Genomic DNA, 15,161 nt, shown 5'->3' on the forward strand with positions numbered 1-15,161 from the left:
GGTGAACAGATGGAGAGGAGGAGCGATATTTTGCATCATGGGAAATCCGCCAGAAGTCTAGGCCTATAACAGCATAATTAAGGGCTAATTCAGAACAAGCCAAAGTCAACCCTGGCTATAAGCTTTATTAAAATGTAACTAACCAATTAGTTTCATTAGGCTTCATATGTAGATATACTTTGGTATCTTCTATAACAAGTGGAGTTTTAGTATATACTGTTTTATAACGGGCTTTATTTTGTCATCCTGGTACTAACCATTGATAAGCCAAAATGTGAACTGTGTACTGTTCACAGACAAGCGATTGTAATTTTTAAACATTAAATGCGCAAGATTTCCTATACAGCAATGACTGCAAAGTTTTTATTCTTGCAATGCAATGAAATCTACATTATTTAGTCCAGTAAGTGTAATTAACTAATTAATTCATGATGACACTATGTGTTTGTTGACGTGAAAAGCAGCACTGTGATGTTATAAGACTGCCTGTATGCAGTGACAAAGTGACAATAGAATCTTGGTGCTTTTGACCCTTGAAATAGCTTGTGTTCAAGCTCATATTATTGTCTGATAACTGCTAGACAACGCAGACACAATCATTGGGTCACACAGGCATTGCACAGGAAGCAAAAATTACTCAGTCTCTCTGGTAGACTGACAACAACAAAAATGTTAAAGGGTTTGAGGTCAGTGTTTCTTTTCAGGTTCTTTATCAACAAAGTCATCCAAACATGCCTTTATTGCTATGTGTACTGGGGCACTGGGGCATTTTCGAAAAGAACAAAAGCTTTTTCCATACTGTTCCAACAAAGTTGGAAGCATACAATTGTTTGCAAATGTCTAAGATGAGTAATTAAGATAGGAGGAACGAAAGGGTCTAGTGCAACTTCTGATCAAGAAATTAATTGATTCAGATATGCGTCTCGATACTTTGATATGTGGAGTGTATCTTAAGGAGACATTGTATGTAAGATTTTGATCTGTAGTTGAATCTAGAGTGAAAGGGGTCTAATTAAAGGTACTTTGCAGGATTGCACTTTTCAGCTTGACAGTACGGCTATATTGATCATGTCCGCTAAATAAGTGCTTACCGCAGTTCGCCTTCTAACACATTAACAGCGCCCTCGAACAGAGCACCTCCAGATGATCAATAATGTCAATCACGGATGATTTGAAAGGTGTAAGTGTTGGCGTCTGTTGGATACAACTGTTACTTGTACATGTTTTGCCTTGAGGAAGAAAAAGAAGCAGCAGCGACTTTGTATTCTTTGTCGAGTAACAGGGTCCTTAAGGACAAATGCAGTCAGAAAAGAAATGTGCTGCCATTAGGAAGCCCACACTCCCCACCAGAGCAAGTACAAAGGGAAACAAAGCATTCAGGCAAAGAATGACCACAAAAAGATCTTTCAGGCGCCACAAAGATGCTCCAGCATAGACGTGTCTTACAGAAAGTCTTGGGGGAAAAGAAAAATTGGAAAAAATCTTACCGATGGCATCGTTCACCAGTGACACACCACACAATATTTTAAAAGCTGTCTTAGAAAATAAATTGATGGTTTAAAAAAAGGAAAATGTTGGGGGTAAATTCCCTGTTTATGTACTTTATACTACATTAGCTCATTGCCAGTGACAAAGTCTTGTCAATTTTACTTTTCAAGTGTTAAGAAGCACCTTAAGTCAGCCACCTTTCACCAGTATTCAGCAGTTACCACTGCAAAAAGTCATGCAATCATTATGTCATATGGGGACGTGGGAAGCAATAACACATTGAAGGTTGAGGGAACACTCGTTTAATGCCTTGCAACAAAAGGTCATTTCACAATAGTACAATAAAACCTGTCACAAAGTGCAAAATGTGGCTGGTGATGCAAAAGACTCTGCTGGTATAAAAACGATTTTGAAATTGAATGTCAGAAGTGCAGAAAAAAAAGATAGAAAAAAAAAACAAAGCCGATTGATGCTAATGTGTACAGTATGACTTGCCTATTGTGTCTGATGCTCAAACACAATTAAGGACAACTTTGAGAATGACGAATAATTAGCGATGACTCCATGATTAGTATCACGTCAGAATGGGAGAGAGTGAGAATGAAATGCTCATTCGCATAATGAAAGTTTGTCTATGGCATACATTTGAAACAACTGCAAAAATATAAATAATTAAATAATTAAAAAAGACTCAGAGCTGTTATTATTCCCCTGAAAGTACATTGCTGTTCCATCTGTGTATTTTATATTAGCAAACAGCATCTCCGGTTTCCCAAAAAAATCTAGCGGACAAACTGATCAGAGGAAAGCATTTGTTGGGCTTTTGAGATGCAAAGCATTTCAGCAAAGGTACGGCAATAGCTTGTTAGTGGGGAAAAAAACAATTGTGTATTGATTTCTGTATGTTCCACTACTCTAAAATGTCAAGTTCTAAAAAAACAATGTCCTCTGTGCCTCGTTTGCTTTATAATGAGGAAAGTGTGTGCAGTTTCATTAACAATACATTAGCCATCTGGGTCAAAATTTAAGAATTACGCGTTATTGGATGTTGGATTTTTGTCAAACAAAAAATCTTACAACACTCAATCAACAGCAGGTTGTCACAAAAAGGAAAACAATCGCTCAAGAACAACAAAACCAAAACAAAACTTTCCACTGCATGATATCTATTTGGTCTATTTGCAATCAACATGAAACCACTGCTGTTCACCCATTATTGAAGTGACACAGAAACAAACAACAATAACAAGGGAAGATTAGGGGCTCATCTACTTCCTGACGGGTGGCTGTTGGCCATGTTAAGGACTGTAATTTTAATCGATAGTAGACCGAGCGCAGTAAGAAAGGGCGCTAAACCAAAGTGGAGACTGTGGGGTAGTACGCTGCAGTGTTCAGAGCTAATGTGGTTATTTTTGTCATTCGAGCTGTGTATAGCCTCAAATGTTACAATTTAGCGGTGGTATCATATCTGCAGTTTACTACAATATTATAGTTTTATAGTACCGTAATTTTCGGACTATAAGTCGCGGTTTTTTTCATAGTTTGGGCGGGGGGGCGACTTATACTCAGGAGCGATTTATATACATATATATGTTTTTTTTCACTTTTTTGGGCATTTTATGGCTGGTGCGACTTATACTCCGGTGCGACTTATAGTCCGAAAATTACGGTACATGCTTCGGGAGAAATGAAAAGAACAGTATGTAATTAGGATACAAGCTAACTGTAACTAGTTACAAAAGACGATAATGTAATCATGCTATTGGTACATTGAGTAAATATAGGGAATATTCAACAGGATTCCATTTTGAATGTAGAGCGGTGGTCAATCAAAACAGTAAAAATTTGCATTTCATCCTAAGCGTCTCCTTTCATCTCCATACATCGCTCTCCTGCTTCTGAGGCAGTTTCTGAGGTGGCCTCCAACTGGTCATGACTCAACCAGCGATCAGGCTGTTAAGGCGCCGGCCCTCCTGCTCCACCCACATAACCAGACTCGACCCAACCAGCAGGCGGTGGGTAGCCCCCATGCTGGCGCCAGCGGGGATCGGCCGCCTCGGAACGTGAACGTAGGACCCCAGGCAACTCTCCTCCCGCCGCCAACATTGTTAGGCGTGCACAAGTGAATGTCAGCGCACACATCTTTGAACATCTAACAAGTTTAGAACATCTATAACTGCTGATATCAACTGGGAATTGTTTTACAGTGTGAACTGGTCTGTGCAAGGAACATCTCTACAGACCCTTCTCACCCAGGTTGCAGTCTGTTTGAACTACTCCCCTCCGGACGGCGTTATAGAGCTCGGTACGCCAAAACCAGCAGACACCGAGACAGCTTCTTCCCCCAGGCTGTTGCTCTGATGAACTCACACCACTCATAGAGTCTCAGAGGCATTACTGTGCAATAACATCCTGCTCTTCACACCTTTTGAATTTGTCTACACTGTTTTTGCCATTATTTACATGTCCTGAGTGTTGTTAGTCACCTATATGTTGAACAGAGGGTGTGTTTTACCGAAGTCAAATTCCTTGTTTGGCACGCTCAAACATGGCGAATAAAACTCTTGAATCTTGAATCTTGAACAGTAGGCGAAAAATAGCTGCAGAGCACTGCTGGGCCACAATTTAGTCTGAAAAGTATTGTCATGGCATATATAAGGTACTATATATCATCCCACGATTATTGTCAAGCGCAGGACTAAAATATACTAATGGATGCTCGAGACCACAGTCCACCAAATTTCCTGAAGCTCTCTCTTGGTCAGACAGATTCATGTCAATATGAAGTAACTATCATGAGACACACTAGGTTTTTCAGAATTAAGAATAACAAATAAAGGAAACCATGACATAATGTTTGTCAGCTCCATGCAATTCTTTGTGCTGCGATAATACTGCTGCTTAATGCCAATTGTTTCGTCCGGCTAGACACTTTTGAAGTTTTTGCCTTCCAGTATCAACCAATGCTTTTCAGTGATACAGAAACATATTCACTGTGCATGGTGAGAGGCTGAGCGCCGGTGGACAAAAAAGCCCCTACCACCACTGTTTTCTGGAGGACAGACCTTTATTGCAGCCTGTCTAACAAGAGATGTTTTGGAGTTAATTTCCTGGCAGACATTCGAAACAGAGCGTCTCAAAAAGCTGCAAGAGACAGGGGCATGGAAACCATTACTTCACTGCCTTACTCTGCCACATTAATAGGATGAATATGTTTTTGTTCTCTTGCTTCATTTGGAGGACTTTGTCCAAATGGCCATGAGAACAAGTACGTAAAGTCTCAGAAGCACTGCCAGAAGACTAAAAGGGATTGTTCTGCTTTTCTTCCACCAATAGCGAGAACTATTTGCTGACCAGAATACCTCTAAGATTCATTCGAGATATTTTTTTTATTATTTTGTAAGTGACTCTCATCTCTAACATCAAACAAAGAAATCTATTAGGGTGCAATGAAGGTATAAAAACATGCGGAAATGAGGGAGTATCCTGGTTTTCTTGTTCCTTGCTGCCACCGTTTGCCAATTTGGTGCACCACTCTGCACCATGCTCGGCTTTACGACATAGTGGAATGGCAAATTGCTGACAGAGAGTCCCTCTGAAGTTAATCCTGCTCGGACCACGTCTATATAGTGACATAGCTGGTCTAATCAGATTTTGGTCAAGTTGATCGGGGCACGGGCAGACAGATTCTGAGAGAAATAAGCATGATAGCTCATGAGAAACTCAGCAGCACTCGAATTTGAAGCAGAAAAAAATGGCAAAAGTCTCATTCCTCAGTCCGTTTTGGGCTTTCAAGACGGCTAAAAACATAGTGTACAGTAAAAGAAGCCTTGCTTTTTGTCATCAAAATGTAAGATCCCCTCGGTGTTTCAAGATTGAATATTCGGTGCGAACATTGTTTTGTATTAGCAGGGGACCATTGTCATTTCCTCCAGCTATATTTGTCTTCATGCCTGTCATTTTGATGTCAATTGCTGTTGTTTTCACCATTGTGACAGCTAATGAGAAAACGATGAGATTTTATCCCTTGTGTTTTGGTAGTAATCAATCAGCTTCAGATGTATCGCTATAAGTCCGTGGGCAGCGTCTGGCCTCAGGAAAGAAATGTGTCACTTCAAATGGGTTTAGGCTCAAACTGAATTGCTTTGTCCTGCCAATGAACTGACAATTTGCAGTCGTTCTATGTACCTGCCATGTATCAATTGACACTATTGGAATGTGTGCAAATCAGGATGCACACTTGATCTGTGAATGAGTAACCTGACAATACCAGAATTTGGGAAAAAGCCAAACTGTGTGCCAAAGAGCCGGCAAATCAGTCACATATGTATAGTCCCATGTATAGAGTGTCACTGAACAGATTGTTGAACCTCAGTTGTTCCAATAAACTAAAAGACTGTGACGCCGGGCTCACAATGACTGCTGTCGTTTAATCCAAAGGTGTATAGTGCGGTTGAGGTCAAGCCTCGCACACCAAAACTCATCCAACCATGCCACTATGTTATCACCTTTGTGCTCTGGAGCAGTTATGCTGGAACAGAAAAAAAGCTTTCCCTTGAACTGTTTCAACAAAGTTAGCATAGCATTGCTGTATTAAGATTGAAAGAAAACAAAATTGACCAGCACCTGATTGATTACAAAATGTATTAAAGGTGTATCTCATATTGTTTACCCATATGTTTACCACATATTAAGCTGAGATTCCTGAGTTCATTATTGCTCAAACCTAACTAATTAGCTTCTCCCAGAATCTGTGATTGAATTCGCACAAGCTACTTTCTTAAGCACCAGGGAAGGACAAGTGGGACAAAGTTACAAGAATACACAACTAAACATTTAAGGCACCATCACAAGTTTGAAGCTTTAACCTGTGAGATATATATACTCTCTGGTGCAGTTTGAGCTTATTTTGATTGGAAATGGTTGGTTTTTAAGGCCCGAATGACTTAAATGTGAAATGACAGATTTCAGCGACAAAAAAACAAGGCTGTAATCAGAGCGATCTAGAAATCAGTCATCAAAGGTCACAAAGGAGGCGACGCTCTCTTTACAAAAAGGGCCGAGAGGGAGCGTCTCACCTTGAGGTTTGGCAAGACTTTCGTCATTTTTGATGTATCTTGAAGTGGTAAATAAGTCACCAACCCCCCCAACCCCCCCCCCCCCGCGCCCCCCGACACCTCCCACCCCTCCCCTTTTAGCCACATCACCACCACCCAATGGACAGGGTTTGTCCACCCGGTGAGTAATTATATTTGTAAAGAGAAGTGATGCAAGATACTCCCCTCTTACTGGGGGTCATTACGTATCCTTAAAGAAGCGTGGCAACTGCAAACACATGCACGCACACACACACGCACACGCACACACATGCACACACACATGCACACGCAGACACACACACTTACACACACAAGTACACAAAAGTATTTCAAGAGAGCAATTCCTTTAATTTTATTGGGGACTGAAAACTAATAGAATCTTTAATTTGGATTTGAGAGGTCTTTTTTCTATGTATTTAAATCTTTATGTTAAATAAAAATAAAAAAATTTATTCAAAACAAAACATTCATCCAGACATTTTTTTCTAGGTATTTAAATCTTTATGTGAATTAAAAATTAAAAGATGTATTCAAAACAAAACATTCATCCAGACATTTTCAACACTGCTTATCAGGTTCAGGGTCACGGGGGATGCTGAAGCCTTTCCCAGTTGATATTGGGTAAAAGGCAGACTACACCCCGAACTGGTCGCCAGCCAGTCGCAGGGCACATATAGAAATAAACAACCAACACAGTCACATGCACACCGTCACTGAGTGGGAACCAATCGCACGCTGCCCTCTATTCCGAACTCCTCCCTGATGACGGAGCTTATCTAAGGGAGAGCCCAGACAGTACACAAGAAATTAATTTCGTCCGCTTACATCCGAGATCCTATTTGTTCAGACACCCACACGTTGCAATAGAGGCGAGAAAAAGAACATGAATCAACAACAACTGTCGTGGACCTTCACCTACGGCCTATTTGACTTGGGTCACCCTACACCCACGATTCTCTGAGTTATCCTTTTTACTTCTGGTACACCACAAGTATAAAGCTCTCGGAAACCAAGTTTATGTCATCATTGAGACACCTTCCAATGCCTGAGGATGAGTTTTTTCACAAATTACAGTACTATTCCACTTTTCTTGTTAAAGAAAAAATGAAACACACACCAAAAAAAAAAGCTGGTTTATTGGGGGCCTGGAACGGAATAATGGCTTTTAAATTCATTTAAATGGAGAAAATGGATTTGCTATACAAGTAAATCAAGTTATGAGCTCTTTACCACTGTAGAAAAAATGCAGTCTATACACACAAACACAAATCTAAACCCCAAGCGTAGACATTCAGAGCTATTTATTTTTTGACTAAGCAAAGTCTTGAGATATACCTGGGACACAAAACACTCCTGTCAGTCACATGTCCACACCTGGACAAATGTAAAAATAGCCAGGAAATGTTCATTTATTCTCTCGTATTTATCTGTTGATGTCATCTCCAAATGTTTTAAGGAAAAACAAATGGATTGGCCTCTTCGTTCCAGTGTTTTTTAAAAGGAATAACGTGGCGAGAGCAGTTCCAAGCTATGTCTTTCACACACATGCAGCTCAAAGAGCAGAGCTCCAAACAGTGTTACTCTAACACACAAGCTCTCCTCTCCAATTCCCGACCTGAAGTGACTGACCCGACTCAAAGCTCGCTGGGTGATAATCATCCTGCGGTGGATCAACAAGTGATCAACGATTAACTCTAAAAAGTTCAATCGTCTACACCCTGAGGTGTAAAAGTTTCTAAATGGGGACTCGGGAGAATTGCGGTATACTCTTTGAAGCAATAATTACCGTTTCAGTAGGAAAGAGCTTCAAGCTGCCGGAGAACCATAGTAACTTTACAGACTCATCTTTAATTGGAACACGAGTGACGGTGTTTTAAAAACATCACAGTTAGAACAGAATTTAAACAACTCAACGCAGTTTGTCTATTCACTGCAGAATATGTTCAAAAACCGTGCTGGATAATAGATTCAATCTTCTGTAGCTTATCTTTCGGAAACAACACAAACGCGCCATTTATATTTCATAATACACAGAGCAGCATCTCTCAATAATTTTGATCCATTAGAAGTAACATCGAAAAGCTGGAGGAGACGATAACTGCAGAAATGCTGTGACTCAAACAAAAGAAATGAAACATGAATAAAACATTAATCACTGACATTTAGAAAGGTTTTGGAGTCAATTTATTGCAATAAACTGGTGAAAACGTTTTTTTTTTTTCATTCGCACATTAAAATAACTTTCAGTACAGATTTGTTAGTGAGTCGTTTGTTTCTGAAGACTGTGTTAAATATTCTGAATGTTGTCTGTTTCAAAGATGTTTACTGCAATATTAATGCCACATTCTGACTGTCCATGAACTGATATTAGTGTCCAAAAAAGATGGTTTGACTTGCCTTGTCTGCTTTTACGCTAAACTCATTATCTTGTCTAATTCTCTCTGCCTCCACTATTCCCACATCCCTTTAAGCGGCTTAATTAAAACAGCTTTTCAGAATCTTTATTTATTTATCTATTTACATTGAAGTGCTTACTCTTATTCAGTGAATAAATTACTACTTTTATTTATGATATAAATAAGTGAATTAGCCTTGGAGCATCTGAAGAGGTGACATTTCTTTCTCTTTGCAGTGACATGACCCCAGCCTCTCATATCTATCTTTTAATGACAATCCAATTAGACAATGTATTATGTATTTCCTGTAGCCTACCTATTAGTTTTTGTTCCTGATTTTTACTCAATGTGTCAATGCATGCAGCGGAACGTCCAATGTCAAACACCGTGGCTTTGTGATTTTGCTTGGCATCTAATTAATTGTCATTTAAAAATGATAAGAATGAAATGAAAAAATGTGACCTTAAGAAACAATATGATGAATGAATAAAGGAAGGGCTCATGAAAATTGATAGAGAAGAATTGAATTGAGATGGCTTTACAGGCCCTGACCATACGCCACCGGTGCTTTTACTTGAGTAGAGTACTTTGACCACCTATGTCTCCAGAAAAACTAGCTAAAAAGAAACTGCCACATGTCATTTTGGGCAAATGGTAGGTCAACACTTTTTTGGAGTGCTGACGCTTCTGACAGCTTAGCGCAAATTTGCATATCGTGCTCCGATTTCTCCCTGGCTTTGGTTTTATTTGCGCTGTATGAGTGTGTCTGTAATAACAGTTAAAGCCGCACCATGGGGAGATTATCGGACCACGCTACATTATCACTCAAGCACATGCATCGCTTCTCAGAAGGATCTCACCAAGCGAACAACTCTGTGTGTTTGCGCATGCGAGCCAAGCACATCTGTGCATGTGCATTTTTTATTTTTTTTTGGTCATGATGCGCGAACCGTGTGTATGCACGTGCATGAGTATGTGCATGCTTAGAGCACTGACATGCCCTGTTTGCAGGGTGTGTGTGCATGCATGTAGAATGACATTTAGCGAAATGCGGTGGTGAGAGTAGAAACATCTGACTCATAATTGAAGTGTCATGAAGGAAATATGAGCATGAACACGCCTATAACGCCTTTTAGCCTTGCATGTTGAGCCTTACACTCATGGTTGGACGGCACATGTTAAACCAGGACAACACCCTTTCAAGGTTGATTACCAGAGGGGAGCAGTCTTATACTTCTTAATTTTTAATGTTTATTTTTTTTAATTTCTTTTCTTCATTCTTATTGCACTGGAAAGGGAGAAGCTCTCCAATTTCATAGTACAATTAAGTTGTAGAATGACAATAAAGGGCATTCTATTCTATTCTATTCTATTCTATTCTATTCTACATTCCTTCAGTTAAACTTCACTTTAAAAGAGGAAAAGGTACTTTATCAGTCTGTTACACTGAGCCATATTCCGTTTACTACTTATAATTTTGGTGACGGGTAGTTATTTGGTGAAATATTTTGGTTTGTCAGAGAGTTTTAGTTAGATCACCTGACTCTGTTTCACATGTTTGACGTAATGACTAGTCAATTTTACGATTCAAATGGAGCCAAGTAGAAATATATATTTATCTTGCACATAGTTTTCATCTCACTCCCAACCCGAGTGAGGATAAGCAGTATAGAAAACAGATGGAAACACTACCAAAAAAAATCTTGGATCTGATGAAAATATCTACATTCATTTCAATTGTGAAATATACACATGGTTGTCTGGGTCTACGTTTGCAAAATGTAATGCTATGTGGAGTAAAAGTAACCCAGATCATCTCAATGCCGGTTGCACTTCCTCTGACCGAATTAGCGCTGTTAATGTTCCTCTCTGCAGAAAGGCTTGTGCGCACTCAGATAAATCAGGGAGTATGTATGCAGTGGACTGAAGGTAAAGTTGCAAGGTGGCAGAACTCATATTGTTTTCAAATTGTGAAGCAGATGTCAGCATAGCTGATAAATGTGGTTTAAGGTTCATCCATACATCCATTTTCTGAACCGCTTAGTCCCCACGGGGGTCGCGGGCGTGCTGGAGCCTATCCCAGCCGTCATCGGGCAGTAGGCGGGGGACACCCTGAACCGGTTGCCAGCCAATCGCAGGGCACACAGAGACAAACAACCATTTGCACTCGCACTCACACCTAGGGACAATTTGGAGTCTTCAATCGGCCAATGTTTTTGGGATGTGGGAGGAAACCGGAGTGTCCGGAGAAAACCCACGCGGGCCCGGGGAGAACATGCAAACTCCACACAGGGAGGGCCGGAGGTGGAATCGAACCCGCACCCTCCTAACTGTGAGGCGGACGTGCTACCCAGTGCGCTACCGAGCCGCCGGTTTAAGGTTCAATATAATCAAATTTCTGCCCAGAGGTTAAATGCAAATGTTACTTGGCAGCTACTCTGTATTTGAGTAGCTTTCCATCAAATATTTGCTCAAATTATTATTTGGAGAACTACTTTTTATCTTTACTCCAGTCATGCTTTTCTAAAGTAACTACACTCTTACACTAGGTGCACTTTAGCCAGATCGGCATTGCATATGAATAAAAATAACAAAACGTTATTTTGCATGTGAATTGAGAAAAGGACGTCAGGGTAGTTTATGACAGCTAATGGGGATGCAAAATAATAAACAAACAAACAAACAAACATTGCCTCATCTGGATAAATAAAGGTAAAATATATATATATTTTTTTTAATTACTTGACTAGAAAATTTGGCTACTCTATCAACTCTGCTGAAAGATCATAAGATATCAGAGAAGCAGTCCGATGACTGGATGCCAAATCGATAGAATGCGGTAGAAACAAAACTAAACATCATGCATGTGAGATGCAACTCATTGTCCTTTATGTTAAAGCAACACTTAGTCAACAACCTCCTCTTTCATGTAACACCTTTAGAGCTGCGCCCATTCCACATACCAACCATTTCATTTTCACAATAAACAAGGTCAGCAGGACAAAAGACTTTGCAAGCAATCTTTCTGCTATTATTACATTGCATACTGTATAAATCTCGCCTGCATTCTTTTACCATTCCATTACACTCACTGGTCACTTCATTAGGTATACTTGCACAACGTAAGGGCAACCAATATCAGTGCTGTATCAAAAAAAGTAAGCGTCTATAACAGTGGTTCTTAACCTTGTTGGAGGTACCGAACCCCACCGGTTTTATATGTGCATTCACCAAACCCCTTTTTAGTGAAACATTTCAAATTCAAGACAGATGTTTTTTATTGGTGCACAAAATGAGCCGTGCAAGAACATCACCTTGTTCAAAGAACGAAACCAACACAATGCATGAACTTGCAACAAATTACATACCTGCAAATCAGTGTGACTTCTGCTGTTGCCTTTGCGAGACCAGTTCAGATATGCGTCATCCCGAATTTACACAATAAATCAGGTGTGTTCGGACCTCCGCAGTTGAGGCTCTGCCAAACCCCTGAGATCGATTCACCGAACCCCTACGGTTTGATCGAACCCAGGTTAAGAACCACTGGTCTATAATGATAATGATACTAATTATGTGCTGCAAATGCTACTAATTGGAGTTGAGTTGTTGTCATAATTTGCAGTATTAATTTGCTCCACATCATGCTGAGATATCTTTCTATTATTCTGTTTGAAAATGCCTCCCACTGAAAACTAAAATCACAATAAATATTGTTAAATTAATACTGCTCTCAGAGTGCTGCTCAAATCTAAGAATTCATCTAGGCTAATCTAGTCCAGTTTAATGCATTAATTATACTGGATAGTTTCATCTGTGTTGTATCCCAAATGACAAAAATGTCTCCAGTACCATTGCTAAAACGCTGCCGCACATTCTGGTAAATATCACAAGGTAAATAACATGGCACAGGCAGTACATGGACTCTGCGATTTATTGAGGTAACAATTGAGCCTCTTGTGCAAATTCTACAGTGGTTTGCTTTAATTTGACGGGATGAACTTTGTCAATAAATGGCTGCAATTTGCTCTGATTCGTTGACATAAAATTTACAGAGGACAACAATCCTACTTTGTTTCAAGTTAATGGTGTAAATTATTTGTCTCAGTGTAAAAAATATTCAGGAAATGATCTTCATGCTGATTGGTGGATGAAAAAGCTAAGTGTGCTAACAAACTCCATTTTGTGTTGCAAGCAGCTGTTACCATGGAGCTGACTTCTTTCCTTTAACTCCCCGTCTTTCTCTGGCTCTCTCCACTTCCACCCCCACAACACACACGCACACATGCATGCATGCGCGCACACAAATGCGTGCAGGTACAAAAGCATTTCTGAAAAAGGATTTATCTGTGAGTCAATCTGAACCATCAACAACAAGGACACAATTTCATGATGATTTTCTTGATGTCATATTTACTGGCATTGAAAATTTATTTTATCGCATCACTTTATCGCATCACACGTGCATGTTACTTAATTGTCACTTATTATTATTATTATTATTATTTTTATTTAATGATTTTGGTTGATTTAATTCATTTTTATAGAGGTTTTTATTAGTTTGTGTTACTGTTTTTTCCCCAAAATGCCTCTTTTTATTTTAGCCTTCATTACGCTATTGTATTACTTTTTTTTTTTTTTTTTTAAATATATGGAGTTTTGTCTCGTGCAAGATAACATTATAGATGGCATAATTGTCCAACAAAGATGGTTCTAATTCTGATATAATAAAATGAAGTTTCAGCCCTGGCCACTGTGTGAGGAAATAGGGTCATTGCTCTCTGACCATCATACCGACACAATCATCATCCAATTTTCCTCAAAAGCAACCCATGCGTCATCTTCCCTTTGCTTTACAGGCATCCCAGCAACTCCATAAATGCGAACAATGTGGCTAAAAACAAACAAAACTTACCAAGAACTCCAACGCGGTAGTTGAGGGTGATGACGATGACATTGCCGTAGCTCGCCAGGACGCTGCCATCAATCATATTGCCCGTCCCTTCCATGTAGGATCCCCCGTGGATGTAGACCATCACAGGCTTGGCCCCGGTGTCTCGTATGTCTGCAAAAGCGGCCATTGTTACCACATTCACATTGGATGCTCGCCCACTGACGCTCACGGTGACTCGGTTCACATTCACGTAGGTCAACAAATAAACTGACTTTCACCTCCCAGATACCGGCGCTGACTGGCACGGATGCATCATGCGATTGCATCTCCTGCATGCAAATGTCAGCTCATTAAACCGATTTCGATTCTATTAAAGTAATTGGCCATCCCGGCTGCAAACGACATTTAATTTACCTCTACAAACTATTAAGCTCGTGTTTGGCTTTCCAGGAAGCTCACAGACTCCCCAAACATGGGCAAGTGAGAAGCTATTAAGAGAGAGGACAAGCAGAGGAAGCTCAGTTTTCTATCGCAAAGGCGAGATGGCTTAAGGCGGCGTCGACAGCGTCGCCACTCGTCGACCATCTTAGAACAGAGGACTGCTCTGTTGCGTTGTGCTGTTGTCAGCGGTAAATTGGATGATTTACTCAATTAAATTCTTGTAATTCTTGATGGATTTACAAACAGATTGGTTTATTACAAACTTTAGTGAGGTGGCTGTGATTCAGACTGACATTTTTTGGGGGAGGAAAACTGGGGCATATTTCTTTGTGCCAATAATCTCTGACGTTCACTCAACAATACAGGTTGATTGAAAATAGATTGTGTTGAGCAACCTAGTATTATTTTGAAGTCCGTACTCCATCGACTGTAATGTTCGCAGTGATCGACCAGCCTTGTCTAAAAATGGACGTCCTGTGGTGACGTCATTTCAGATTGGCTCACGGCACGCTTCTAGTCTTCATATCTATGAGGAAGCTACTCTGACATTTCCAAACCGAGAAGGGCTGATTTGGCTTGACGGTGAAAAAACACATTAATTACACAACATCCTTTCTTTCTTTTTTTAAGCATGGGCCTGTGTGCACTCACTAACTTGTTTGCACAGACGTGCAGGACATTGAAGGCTATTTATTTTATTCCCAGACCAGAAATGGATGGCCAGCTGGAATGACAGCTAAGCCAGATAAAACACATTCACTGGCAGAAAGGGAAGGGAGGGGGCTCTGTCTGAAGCAGTCTTCTAAATTAGTGAGAGGCTAGCAACAGCTCAAGAAACTCTCATTT

General features: G+C 40.1%; 1 protein-coding gene across 2 annotated transcripts in view; it reads right to left on the reverse strand.

The window, feature by feature from the left end:
* The window catches only part of nlgn3a (neuroligin 3a), a 134,847-nt gene that overhangs the window by 73,622 nt on the left and 46,064 nt on the right, over positions 1–15,161 (reverse strand). For both annotated transcript variants that reach the window (XM_037260104.1, XM_037260106.1), the window contains one exon: positions 13,896–14,045. In XM_037260104.1, coding sequence (XP_037115999.1) covers positions 13,896–14,045 — 150 coding nt within the window. The remainder of the gene's footprint in view (positions 1–13,895; positions 14,046–15,161) is intronic.

This window comes from Syngnathus acus, chromosome 10 (assembly GCF_901709675.1).
Source record: "Syngnathus acus chromosome 10, fSynAcu1.2, whole genome shotgun sequence".
Lineage (NCBI taxonomy): Eukaryota > Metazoa > Chordata > Actinopteri > Syngnathiformes > Syngnathidae > Syngnathus > Syngnathus acus.